General features: G+C 38.7%; 1 protein-coding gene across 3 annotated transcripts in view; it reads left to right on the top strand.

Moving 5' to 3' along the window:
• The window catches only part of ATP8B4 (ATPase phospholipid transporting 8B4 (putative)), a 258,688-nt gene that overhangs the window by 135,539 nt on the left and 108,797 nt on the right, over positions 1-14,352 (top strand). For all 3 annotated transcript variants that reach the window (XM_073995770.1, XM_015452812.4, XM_065547325.2), the window contains one exon: positions 4,645-4,853. In XM_073995770.1, the coding sequence (XP_073851871.1) occupies positions 4,645-4,853 (209 nt within the window). The remainder of the gene's footprint in view (positions 1-4,644; positions 4,854-14,352) is intronic.

Below are 14,352 nucleotides of genomic sequence, written 5' to 3'. Positions count from 1 at the left end.
TCTATGTTGTCAATTTGTTTATCTGTTGTGTTAAGGCGGACCCAGCTACAGTTTTTTAAAAAATACATAATCTTAAGAAATGCAGCCATTGTTTCCCCAAGGAATTAGCTTTTGAGTGTTCTTTCCAAAGTAATAGGAGTTCATTTCTGTGTTGCTTGTTTTGCCCGAGACTGGGTGAAATTATAAGCTCTGTTCTGCGAGTATTCAGGCAGAAAACACTAAGTGGCCAGAGTATGCTAACTCTGAATATTTTTCTCCTTTTCTCTGCTATTGTAAAAGAAAGAGCTGAATGTTCCACTGTGGCTCTTCTGAATCCTCTTTTCCCAAACAAAAACGATGCCCATTTTCTCTTCAGACTTTTAAGCTCTAGGAATTTGAATAAGTTTTGAATACTTCCATTGGCTTATACTATAACACAGAACAGTCAAATTCTGTTTCATTCACTTTGGTTTAAGATTACAGGGAGCTACTCGATTTTCAGATAAATAAAAAACTTCATGGTTTGTATTGTGACCCTCATAATGCCATTCTTAAGGCCTGGTCTGCACTGGCTTTCCCAAATCCCTGAGTTCTAGTCTTGGCTCTGTGGCTAATTATTGATGTGACGTTGGGTTAGTCACTTTATCTCTCTAAGTCTTAATATCCCTGTTGGTGAAATTAGAGTCTAAAGAGTTAAAATTCGTACACCCAACACTGATTGACTGCCTCTGATGGGCAAGATACTACCCCAGCCCGTTGTAAGTGCTAATGCTTTTTGAGTGAAAGGAATAAGGAAAATAAAGCTGAATCAGACTAGCTAGCGAGGAATTTACATGCAGGGTGGGGGTGGGGTGGGATGCAGACGAGTAAACCATACATGAAGATAAATAAATAAATAAAGAGTGTGAGTTATGTATCTTAATATCATATCACACTCTACATAGTCACAGTGTAATTTTAGTTAGGGAGAAAAAATGTGCTACCATTCAAATAGTTAAAAATGAATTGGCCCCAAACCTCTTTTGGGGAGGGAAACGTAGGTATGTCATGTACTTTTAGAACTTGAAGTATAGAATTTAATAACCAGAGACGATTTGAGTGTCATCTAGCCCAACTTTCTCACTCTACAGATGAGAGAAACCAAGGATTAATTTCCACTAAGATCAGAAATAAGCTATGGTACCTGCTATTACCATAACTATTTTCTACCGTTCTGGATATCCTTGTTAAAGTACAAAGACATGAAACTGAAATATCCATGAATAAGATAAGACATGAAACTGAAATAAACCTATTGGAAAGGAAGAACACAGATAATAATATGATTATAAATCTAGTCAATCCATAAGAATAATCTGTAAAACTTTCAGTAGGATAATTTAGTTATGTCTAATTATGAAAGTAACATTACAAAAATTAAAAGCTTTATTTTAGTACAACAACAATTTAAAAACTTATCCTATCAAAAAAAAGTTTAAATTCTGCCCTTTGTATCCATGGGTTTTGTATCTATGGACTCTACCAACCATAGATGGGAAATATTTGAAAAAAAAAAGGATGGTTGTATCTGTACTGAACATGTACAGAGTTTTTTTCTTGTCATTATTCCCTAAACAATACAGTATAAGAACTATTTACATAGCATTTACATTGTATTAGGTATTATAAGTAATCTAGAGATGACTTAAAGTATACAAGAGGATATGGGTAGGCTGTATGCAAATACTATGCCATTTTATGTAAGGGACTTGAGCATCCTCAGATTGGGAGTCCTGTAACCAATCCCCCATGGATTCAAGGGACGACTGAACAAATCTATAAGGCTATGGTATGAACCTATGTGAAAAAGCAAAACTAAACTAAAATTCCTTAACTAATTGAGGTACTTTAAAAAATGGAATTCCTAAAAAGATTTGACCTTCTCCTTGAAGTTGTATTTAAGTTTATAAAATATCAGTTCTTTTCAAATAATTAAGAGTTTAACATAGACCTAACCAAAATCTCAAATAAATTTTGTAGGAAAATTAATACATTTATTCAAATGTTTACTTCGATGAATACATTGATTCTATCAGGAAAAATAAATGGGTGATTATAGTTAAGAGTTTTTGAAGAGGAAGAGAATAAAGGTGATTTTGTTTCTTCTATGTATTGCCAGTTATTATAAAGCTACAGTAATGAAAACAAGAGATGCATTAAGTGTCATATCAATGAATAAAATTGAAATCCATAAATCAGATGGTAGTGAGTAAAATGATTTATTTGTGACACAGAAAGCATTCCAGCTTAATGGGGAAATGATTGATTGTTCAACAAATGTTGATGTAACATCTTCTTGTTCGGAAAACTTGAAATTTGCTCCTCATATGTACATCAAACTTTCAATTTCAATCATAAATTTCAATTGGGATAAGTAATTATGAAAAAATCAATAAAAACAATTAAAATATAGATATCTGTATATATAATCTTGGCATAGATAAGGCTTATCTAAACAAAACTATAAAACAAAGTATAAACTTCTGATGAATTTGATCCTTTAGAAAGAGAAAACTTCATATCAAAAAACTGGAAATAAAATGAAAAGACCATCAGCCAGCTGTGGTAGTACATGTAGTCCCAGCTACTCTAGAGGCAGAGGTGGGAGGATCGTTTGAGCTCAGGAATTTGAGGCCAACCTGGGCAACATGGCAAGACCCCGTCTCTAAAAAAAAAAAAAAAAAAAAAAAAAGGACAAGTGGCCAGGTGCAGTGGCGCACACCTATAATCCCAGCACTTGAAGTGGCCAAGGTGGGTGGATCACCTGAGGTCAGGAGTTTGAGACCAGCCTGAACAACATGGCGAAACCCCGTCTCTACTAAAAATACAGAAAAATTAGCCGGGCATGGTGGAGCATGCCTGTAATCCCAGCTACTCTGGAGGCTGAGGCAGGGGAATCGCTTGAACCAGGGAGGCAGAGGTTGCAGCGAGCCGAGATAGTGCCATTGTACTCCAGCTTGGGCAACAAAAGCAGAACTCCGTCTCAATAAAAAAAAAAAAAAAAAAAAAAAAGACAAATGATAAATTGGATAAAATATTTGCGTTGTTTTTTTGACAGAATTAATAGACTTAATAACTATAGAATTCTTACAAATCACTAATAAGTACACTGGTATCAGAATAGGAAAAATAAAATAGGCAGATACAATTAGATAATTCCAAGAAGAAATGTCACTGGCCAATAAAATTTGAAAAAAGTGTTAAACTCATTGATAAGAAATGCAGTAAACAGTAGTGACATAGCTTTTGAATTTGCATATGGTGAAAGATAATTCTTAGGCCGGGCGCGGTGGCTCAAGCCTGTAATCCCAGTACTTTGGGAGGCCGAAGCGGGTGGATCACGAAGTCAGGAGATCGAGACCATCCTGGCTAACATGGTGAAACCCCGTCTCTACTAAAAATACAAAAAACTAGCCGGGCGTGGTGGCGGGCGCCTGTAGTCCCAGCTACTCGGAGGCTGAGGCAGGAGAATGGCGTAAACCCGGGAGGCGGAGCTTGCAGTGAGCCGAGATCGTGCCACTGCACTCCAGCCTGGGTGACACAGCGAGACTCTGTCTCAAAAAAAAAAAAAAAAAAAAAAAAAAAAAAAGATAATTCTTAATAATCTGATGGTAGAAACTTATGTTGCTATGACGTTTTTGGAAATCAGTTTGGCATTATGTATGACATTGAGCATTGAGAGAGTTCATACACTTTGCCAAATAAATTTTGCTTCTGGAGCTGGGAGGTCATAAATGATTACTAGAATGTAGTCAGAATTATATTAATAATTAATTATTGTAATAATTAACATAATTATGTAATTAGAATGTGACGCAACACTCTTTTCATGGTAAACGGGCAGAGTGGTTTGACAACACATCCTGTTTTCACTCAGTATCTGTTAGGGTTTGGTTCTGCTTCGTGGAAATACTATTTTCTACCTCTTTTGGCAAAGTGAAGCCACATCAAACAATGTATTGGAGAGAAAGTTCTCAACAGCACATTTCTTTAGATCAGACATCAGACAAACATCTTCAATAATAATTAGTTTCCCCTACCACAGAGTTCCCCAACTCCCAGGCCACAGACCTGAGCTCCGCCTCCTGTCAGAGCTGTGGCAGCAGCATTAGATTCTCAAAGGAGTGCAAACCCTATTGTGAACTGCGCAGCGGTTTATATATTGCAATGTAATAATAGAAATAAAGTGCATATTAAATGTAATGTGCTTGAATCATCCTGAAACCATCCGCCTTCCCCTGATCTGTGGAAAAGTGTCTTCCACAAAACTGGCCCCCAGTGACAAAAAGCTTGGGGACCACTCCTATCATATAGGAGGAGACACAAACTAATACGCTACACACAAAATCTCCACTGGGCCTGTTTAATGTAGAAAACCATGAAACATTCCCTAAAGCTTTATCCTAAGCTGGCTTATTGTTTTATGGTGTTGCAGGAAATGACTTGTAAAGGTTTATAAGCAGACTCTGCTGAGAAGCTTCTAAAGATCCCTGTGACCTAGGGACAAAGCATCCACATTTTCCTCTAAACGCTGAAGACTTTGGCAGACTTCTTATTTTGGCAAAATATTGTATGTTCTGAAATTAATGGAGCATTTCTTTTTTTTTCCATTTTAATGGATGACAGCGTGGAAGTAATTCGTCTAGGACACAGTTATTTTATAAACTGGGACCGGAAGATGTATTATTCTCGAAAAGCAACCCCTGCAGAGGCTCGGACGACCACGCTCAATGAGGAACTGGGGCAGATTGAGTACATTTTCTCTGACAAAACGGGTACCCTCACTCAAAACATCATGACCTTTAAAAGATGTTCCATTAATGGGAGAATCTATGGTAAGAGACACAGTTCCTTTCTCTTAACGGTATTTTTAACAATTTCTTAAATAACTTACCCCATTAAAAAATTTAAAAATCCATAACAATCACTGGCTTTCTTATTAATATGGGCACCATCAGCATCTGTCATATAGATGCTGGTATGCTTGGCAGACAGTAAATTCTCATTGAATATGTATTGGATAAATGTTGAGTAATTTAGATGAAACTTTGGATTTATTGCCATTTATGGATAGAGAAGAGGGTTAGATAAGATAACTCTCTGAAGTTCCTTTCAGTGCTCTGTGGGATTCTTTATTATTATTATTATACTTTAAATTCTGGGATACATGTGCAGAACGTTCAAGTTTGTTACGTAGGTATACATGTGCCATAGTGGTTTGCTGCACCCATCAACCTGTCATCTATATTAGGTATTTCTCCTAATGCCATCGCTCCCCTAGCCTCCCACCCCCCAACACGCTGTGGTGTGTGATGTTCCCCTCCCTGTGTCCTTGTGATCATATTGTTCAACTCCCACTTATGAGTGAGAACATGCAGTGTTTGGTTATCTTTTCCTGTGTTAGTTTGCTGAGAATGATGGTTTCCAGCCTCATCCAAGTCTCTGCAAAGGACATGAATCATCCTTTTTTATGGCTGCATAGTATTTCATGGTGTATATGTGCCGTATTTTCTTTATCCAGTCTATCATTGATGGGCATTTGGGTTGGTTCCAAATCTTTGCTATTATGAATAGTGCTACAATGAACGTATGTGTGCATGTGTCTTTATAGTACAATGATTTGCAATCCTTTGGGTATATACCCAGTAATGGAATTGCTGAGTCAAATGGTATTTCTGGTTCTAGATCTTGAGGAATTGCCACAGTGTCTTCCACAATGGTTGAACTAATTTACACTCCCACCAACAGTGTAAAAGCATTCCTATTTCTCCACATCCTCTCCAGCACCTGTTGTTTCCTGACTTTTTAATAATCACTATTCTAACTGGTATGAGATGGTATCTTATTGTGGTTTTGATTTGCATTTCTCTGACGGCCAGTGATGATGGGCATTTTTTCATGTGTCTGTTGGCCGCATAAATGTCTTCTTTTGAGAAGTGTCTGTTCATATCCTTTGCCCACTTTTTGATGATGTTGTTTGTTTTTTTCTTGTAAGTTTAAGTTCCTTGTAGATTCTGGATATTAGTCCTTTGTCAGATGGATAGATTGAAAAAATTTACTTCCATTCTGTAGGTTGCCTCTTCACTCTGATGATAGTTTCTTTTGCTGTGCCAAAGCTCTTTAATTAGGTTCCATTTGTCAATTTTGGCTTTTGTTGCCATTGCTTTTGGTGTTTTAGTCATGAAGTCTTTGCCCATGCCTATGTCCTGAATGGTATTGCCTAGGTTTTCTTCTAGAGTTTTTATGGTTTTAGGTCTTATTTTTAAGTCTTTAATCCATCTTGAATTAATTTTTGTATAAGGTGTAAGGAAGGGGTCCAGTTTCAGTTTTCTGCATATGGCTAGCCAGTTTTCCCAACACCGTTTATTAAGTAGGGAATCCTTTCTCCATTGCTTGTTTTTGTCAGGTTTGTCAAAGATCAGATAGTTGCAGGTGTGTGGCGTTATTTCTGAGGCCTCTGTTCTGTTCAATTGGTCTATATATCTCTTTTGGTAGCAGTACCATGCTGTTTTGATTGCTGTAGCCTTGTAGTATAGTTTGAAGTCAGGTAGCATAATGCCTCCAGCTTTGTTCTTTATGCTTAGGATTGTCTTGGCTATATGGGCTCTTTTTTGGTTCCATATGAAGTTTAAAGTAGTTTTTTCTAATTCTGTGAAGAAAGTCAATGGTAGCTTGATGGGGTTAGCACTGAATCTGTAAATTACTTTGGGCAGTATGGCCATTTTCACAATATTGATTCTTCCTATCCACAAGCATGGGATGTTTTCCCATTGTTTGTGTCCTCTCTTATGTCCTAGAACAGTGGTTTGTAGTTCTCCTTGAAAAGGTCCTTCATATCCCTTGTTCGTGTATTTCTAGGTATTTTATTCTCTTTGTAGCTATTGTGAATGGGAGTTTACTCATCATTTGGCTTTCTGTCTATTATTGGTGTATAGGAATGCTTGTAATTTTTGCACATTGATTTTGTATCCTGAAACTTTGCTGAAGTTGCTTGTCAGCTTAAGGAGATTTTGGGCTGAGACGATGGGGTTTTCTAAATATACAATCATGTCATCTGCAAACAGAGACAATTTGATTTCCCCTCTTCCTATTTGAATACACTTTATTTCTTTGTCTTGCCTGATTGCCCTGATCAGAACTTCCAATACTATGTTGAACAGAAGTGGCGAGAGAGGGCATCCTTGTCTTGTGCCGGTTTTCAAGGGGAATGTTTCCAGCTTTTGCCCATTCAGTATGATATCGACTGTGGGTTTGTCATAAATAGCTCTTATTATTTTGAGATATATTCCCTTAATACCTAGTTTATTGAGAGATTTTAGCATGAAGGGGTGCTGAATTTTATCAAAGGCCTTTTCTGCATCTGTTGAGATAATATGTGGTTTTAATCATTGGTTCTGTTTATGTGATGGATTATGTTTATTGATTTACCTATGTTGAATCAGCCTTACATCTCAGTGATGAAGCCAACTTGATCGTGGTGAATAAGCTTTTGGGCGTGCTGGTGGATTTGGTTTGCCAGTATTTTACTGAGGATTTTCGCACGGATGTTCATCAGGGATATTGGCCTGAAATTTTCTTTTTTTGTTGTGTCTCTTCCTGGTTTTGGTATCAGGATGAGGCTGGCCTGATAAAATGAGTTAAGGAGGAGTTTTTCTTTTTCTATTGTTTAGAATAGTTTCAGAAGGAATGGTACCAGCTCCTCTTTGTATTTCTGGTACAGTTCAGCTGTGAATCTCTCTGGTCTTGGGCTTTTTTTGGTTGGTAGACTATTAATTACTGCCTCAATTTCAGAACTTGTTATTGGTCTATTCAGAGATTCAACTTCTTCCTGGTTTAGTCTTGGGAGGTTGTATGTGTCCAAGAATTTATCCATTTCTTCTAGATTTTCTAGTTTATTTGCATAGAGGTATTTATAGTATTCTCTGATGGTAGTTTGTTTTTCTGTGGGATCGGTGGTGATATCCCCTTTATCACTTTTTATTGTGTCTATTTGACTCTTCTCTCTTTTCCTCTTTATTATTCTGGCTAGTGGTCTGTCTATTTTGTTAATCTTTTCAAAAAACCAACTCCTGGATTCATTGATTTTTTGAAGGGTTTTTCGTGTCTCTATCTCCTTCAGTTCTGTTCTGATCTTAGTTATTTCTTGTCTTCTGCTAGCTTTTGAATTTGTTTGCTCTTTCTTCTCTAGTTATTTTAATTGTGATGTTAAGATGTCGATTTTAGATATTTCCCTCTTTCTCCTGTGGGCATTTAGTGCTATAAATTTCCCTCTAAACAATACTTTATCTATGTCCCAGAGATTCTGGTACATTGTTTCTTTGTTCTCATTGGTTTCAAATAACTTATTTATTTCTGCCTTTATTTCATTATTTACCCAGTAGTCATTCAGGAGCAAGTTGTTCAGTTTCCATGTAGTTGTGTGGTTTTGAGTGAGTTTCTTAATCCTGAATTCTACTTTGATTGCACTGTGGTCTGAGACTGTTTGTTATGATTTCTGTTCTTTTGCATTTGCTGAGTAGTGTTTTACTTCCAATTATGTGGTCAGTTTTAGAATAAATGCAATGTGGTGCTGAGAAGAATGTATATTCTGTTGATTTGGGGTAGAGAGTTCTGTAGATGTCTATTAGGTCCGCTTGGTGCAGAGCTGAGTTCAAGTGCTGAATATCCTTGTTAATTTTCTGTCTCGTTGATCTGTCTAATATTGACAATGGGGTGTTAAAGTCTCCCACTATAATTGTGTGGGAGTCTAAGTCTCTTTGTAGGTCTCTGAGAACTTACTTTATGAATCTGGGTGCTCCTGTATTGGCTGCATATATATTTAGGATAGTTAACTCTTCTTGTTGCATTGATCCCTTTACCATTTTGTAATGCCCTTCTTTGTCTCTTTTTGTCTTTGTTGGTTTAAAGTCTGTTTTGTCAGAGACTAGGATTGCAACCTCTGCTTTTTTTTGTTTTCCATTTGCTTGGTAAATATTCCTCCATCCCTTTATTTTGAGCCTATGTGTGTCTTTGCATATGAGATGGGTCTCCTGAATACAGCACACCAATGGGTCTTGACTCTTTATCCAATTTGCCAGTGTGTATCTTTTAATTGGGGCATTTAGCCCATTTACATTTAAGGTTAATATTGTTATGTGTGAATTTGATCCTGTCATTATGATGCTAGCTGGTCATTTTGCCCATTGGTTGATGCAGTTTCTTCATAGCGTCGATGGCCTTTACAATTTGGTATGTTTTTGTAGAGGCTGGTATGGGTTATTCCTTTCCATATTTAGTGCTTCTTTCAGGAGCTAAGGCAGGCCTGGTGGTGACAAAAATCTCTCAGCATTTCCTTGTCTTTAAAGGAGTTTATTTCTCCTTCACTTATGAAGCTTAATTTGGCTGGATATGAAATTCTTGGTTGAAAATTCTTTAAGAATGTTGAATATTGGCCCTCACTCTCTTCTGGCTTGTAGGGTTTCTGCAGAGAGAACCACTGTTTTTCTGATGGGCTTCCCTTTTTGAGTAACCTGACCTTTCTCTCTGGCTGCTCTTAACATTTTTTCCTTCATTTCAACCTTGGTGAATCTGATGAGTATGTGTCTTGGGGTTGCTCTTCTCAAGGAGTATCTTTGTGGTGGTCTCTGTGTTTTCTGAATTTGAATGTTGGCCTGCCTTGCTAGGTTGGGGAAGTTCTCCTGGATAATATCCTGAAGAGTGTTTTCCAACTTGGTTCCATTCTCCCTGTCACTTTCAGCTACACCCATGAAACATAGGTTTGGTCTTTTCACATAGACCCATATTTCTTGGAGGCTTTGTTCATTCCTTTTCATTCTTTTTTCTCTAATCTTGTCTTCATACTTTATTTCATTAAGTTGATCTTCAGTCTCTCTGATATTCTTTCTTCTGCTTGATTGATTCAGCTATTGATTGTTGTGTATGCATCATGAAGTTCTCATGCTGTGTTTTTGAGCTCCATCGGGTCACTTATGTTCTTCTCTAAACTGGTTATTCTAGCTAGCAATTCGTCTAACCTTTTTACAAAGTTCTTAGCTTCCTTGCATTGGGTTAGAACATGTTCCTTTAGCTTGGAAGAGTTTGTTTTTACACACCTTTTGAAGCCTACTTCTGTTAATTCTCTGTCCAGTTTTGTTTGTTTGCTGGTCAGGAGTTGTGATCCTTTGGAGGAGAAGAGGCGTTCTAGTTTTTGGAATTTTCAGGCTTTTTGCACTGGTTTTTCCTCACCTTTGTGGATTTATCTACCTTTGGTCTTTGTTGTTGGTGACCTTCAGATAGGGTTTTGTGTGGACATCCTTTTTGTTGCTGTTGATGCTATTCATTTCTGTTGTTAGTTTTCCTTCTAACAGGCCTCTCAGTTGCAGGTCTGCTGGAGTTTGCTGGAGGTCCACTCCAGACCCTGTTTGCCTGAGTAACACCAGTAAAGGCTGCAGCCCAGCAAAGATGGCTGCTTGTTCCTTCCTCTGGAAGCTTTGTCCCAGAGGGACACTTGCCAGATGTCAGCCAGAGCTCTCCTGTATAAGGTGTCTGTCGACCTCTGCTGGGAGGTGTCTCCCAGTCAGGTTACCCGGGGTGTCAGGGACCCACTTGAGGAGGCAGTCTGTCCCTTAGTGGAGCTCGAGCGCTGTGCTGGGAGATCCGTTGCTCTCTTCAAAGCTGGCAGGCAGGAACATTTAATTCTGCTGAAGCCATGCCCACAGCCACCCCTTCCCCCAGGTGCTCTGTCCCAGGGAGATGGGAGTTTTATCTATAATCCCCTGAATGGGGCTGCTGCCTTTCTTTCAGAGATGCCCTGCCCAGAGAGGAGGAATCTAGAAAGGCAGTCTGGCTACAGAGGCTTTGCTGAGCTGTGGTGGGCTCTGCCTGGTTCAAACATCCCGGCTTTGTTTACACTATGAGGGGAAAACTGCCTACTCAAGCCTCCATAATGGTGGATGCCCCTCCCCCCACCAAGCTTGAGCATACCAGGTCAACTTCAGACTGCTGTGCTGGCAGTGAGAATTTCAAGCCAGTGGATCTTAGCTTGCTGGGCTCCATGGGGGTGGGATCTGCTGAGCTGGACCACTTGGCTCCCTGACTTCAGCCCCCTTTCCAGGGGTGTGAACAATTCTGTCTCACTGGCATTCCAGGTGCCACTGGGGTATAAAAAAAAACTCCTGCAGCTAGCTCAGTGTCTGCCCAAACGGCTGCCCAGTTTTGTGCTTGAAACCCAGGGCCCTGGTAGGGAATCTCCTGGTCTGCAGGTTGTGAAGACCATGGGAAAAGCATAGTATCTGGGCTGGAATGCACCGTTCTTCATGGCACAGTCCCTCAAGGCTTCCCTTTGCTAGGGGAGGGAGTTTCCTGACTCCTTGCACTTCCTGGGTGAGGCAACACCTCACCCTGCTTCTGCTCACCCTTCGTGGGCTACACCCACTGTCTAACCAGTCCCAGTGAGATTAGCCAGGTACCTTAGTTGGAAATGCAGAAATTGTCCCCCTTCTGCGTTGATCTCACTGGGAGCTACAGACTGGAGCTGTTCCTATTTGGCCATCTTGCCCTGGTCCCCCCAGCTGTGTGATTCTGTTCTGTAGTGCTCAATAGAACGATGTCCTAGGGTGGGCAAGTTCTTGATTATCTGAGTTATCTCAGTAAGGGCAGCATTTTATACTTGATTCCTATCAGCTCTGGGGTTTATGTAAGTGCACATGGTTTTGGGAATCTACTATTCATTTACAGGGCTGCCTTGAATGGCCAGATAAGCTGTTTCATTAATACTCACTTCTTGTTTGTGTGCTTTTCTCAGAATACATGCTCTATATTTGGCTTTTCAAGCATTCTATTTATATGTGACCCTTGTCACCCCAACGCTGGCCGATTTGCATATTGTTACTTCTGCTGAGAGCACAGAGGCTCTGTGGAACTTTCTGTGGATTCCTCTGGTCTCCCAGTGTCCCTTCACGGGACTCTGAGTGTGAGTTTCTCAATACAGAAATCTCAGGAAGTAAAGGAAATCCAAGAAAGGGGGAAAACCTTTCCTTTGTCCCCTGATGGGAAACTTCATACATTGCCAAGTATTTTAAAGGAAGATTTGACCCTGAACAAAACTAAGCAATAGAAGAAGTTGATGTTTGCAATCTCCTACTTTTTGACCTCCTTTGGTTACCCACACCCATATAACCCATGGTCATTATGGTTTCCTCAGCTGTCTTCCACTCCCAGTTTCCTCTCCTGCCATCTCTGGTAGTGGACAAGATGATTTCCAACCTGGACTTCCACAGGCCCACAGTGGTATTGTTATATCAATATATTAATCTTATATCAGTATCATAATGACTGGTAAATAACAGAACCTTTCTTTAAAAAGTTCCTATTGGACATTATTTTCAGAGGCTTTCTAAAAATATTGCTTTAACCCAAAAAGTAGTTTAAATAGGAAACTGTTAATCAGAATATTGAAAATATTTTGAATTTTGGGGACTTTTTGGATTTTTTTTTTTTGCCACATATTGATCTAATAATACAATCACTTCTAGGAAGCAATCTTAAAGGAATTATCAGACATGTGGACCAAGATTCATTTGTAGAAATGTTTATCATATTTTATGATAAAGGTTCTATTTTTGGAGAAGGCCCTTGACTTTCACAAGATCTTTGTAAATCTCCAAATTCACAAATCCCATGATAGCTTGTAATTCTTCTCATGAAATGCAGGAAAGTAACTTAAAGATTTAAGTGATCCTTTAGACTCTTATATGCTATTATAATTTATAATGCATTTATAATACCCTTAAAATAAATTCTTACTAAAGCACTCACAGAATGTTTCAGAATCATTTTTCCTTGTTTTCATACAAGTTGGGCATATTAATATCACAGATGCAGGCCTTGGGAAAATGTAACATTTGACTATAATTTATCTAAATCTTCCATTTCCTGGGTAAGAAATATTATCTTCTTAGGCAATTTTTCTTCACTTTCATCACCAGCCCTGTAAATGGGCTTTTATTGTAGGGAGGAGGCAGACCATTTAACGCAAAGACACATTTTTTTTTTCTTTTTCTTTTTTTCTTCATTTTATTAGAGTGACTGCGTACAGGGTAACCACTAGAGCATAACACAGTGAATTTGAGATTTAAATTCCAGGTGCTAGGCCAGGTTCATTCACTAGCTCAGGGACTCCTCCCACACCACAGCCATACAGCATTCCAGATTCAGACCAACGCCCCAGAGAAACAACAAATAGAACTGCTTGTCGAGTGGTTGGTGCTCATAGCATCGTATAGCGAAGAGAGAGAGAACTTAGATTAAAAAACCCACTATGCTTACTTTAGTTTTCATTTAGTCATGTCATTTTGAACCATTCTTTGGTTCTCTTATCCATAAAACAGAAATGAAAATCTTCACTTTGCAAGTTTATTATAAGGATCAGTGATAATTTAAAAGCCTGGCACAGGTTGATTCAAGTAACTCTTTTTTTTTTTTTTTCCAACTTTTAAGTTCAGGGGTACATGTTCAGGATGTGCAGGTTTGTTACATAGGTAAACGTGTGCCATGGTAGTTTCCTGGACAGATCATCCCATCACCTAGGTATTAAGTCTAGCTGTTCTTTTAGCTGTTCTTCCTGATGCTCTCCCTTCCCACATCAACAGGCCCCAGTGTATGCTGTATCCCCCGTGTGTCCATGTGTTCTCATCATTCAGCTCCCACTTACAAGTGTGAACATGCAGTGTTTGGTTTTCTGTTCCCGTGTTAGTTTGCTGAGGATAATGGATTCCAGCTCCATCCATGTCCCGGCAAAGGATATGACCTCATTCCTTTTTATGGTTGCACAGTATTCCATGGTGTATATGTACCACATTTTCTTTATCCAGTCTATCAATGATGGGCATTAGGTTAATTCCATGTCTTTTCTATTGTGAATAGTGTCGCAATGAACATATGCGTGTGTGTATCTTTATAATAGAATGATTTATATTCCTTTGGTATATACCCAGTAATTGGAATGCTGGATCAAATGTTATTTCTGCCTTTAGGTCCTTGAGGAATCGTCACACTGTCTTCCACAATGGTTGAACTAATTTACAGTCCCACTGTAAGAGGTTCTTTTTCTCCACAACCTTGCCAGCACCTGTTATTTTTTGACCTTTTAATAATAGCCATTCTGACTGGCGTGAGATGGTATCTCATTGTGGCTTTGATTTGCCTTTCTCTCCAATGATCAATAATGTTAAGCTTTTTTTCATATTTTTGTTGTCCTCATTTATTCTTCTTTTGAGAAGTGTCTGTTCATGTCCTTTGCCCACATGGGAGTTGACAGGTTTTTTCTCTTGTAAATTTGTTTAAGTTCCTTGTAGA

This window comes from Macaca fascicularis, chromosome 7 (assembly GCF_037993035.2).
Source record: "Macaca fascicularis isolate 582-1 chromosome 7, T2T-MFA8v1.1".
Taxonomy (NCBI): domain Eukaryota; kingdom Metazoa; phylum Chordata; class Mammalia; order Primates; family Cercopithecidae; genus Macaca; species Macaca fascicularis.
The sequence above is the reverse complement of the archived record's forward strand: the minus strand, read 5'-3'. Positions and strand labels throughout refer to the sequence as shown.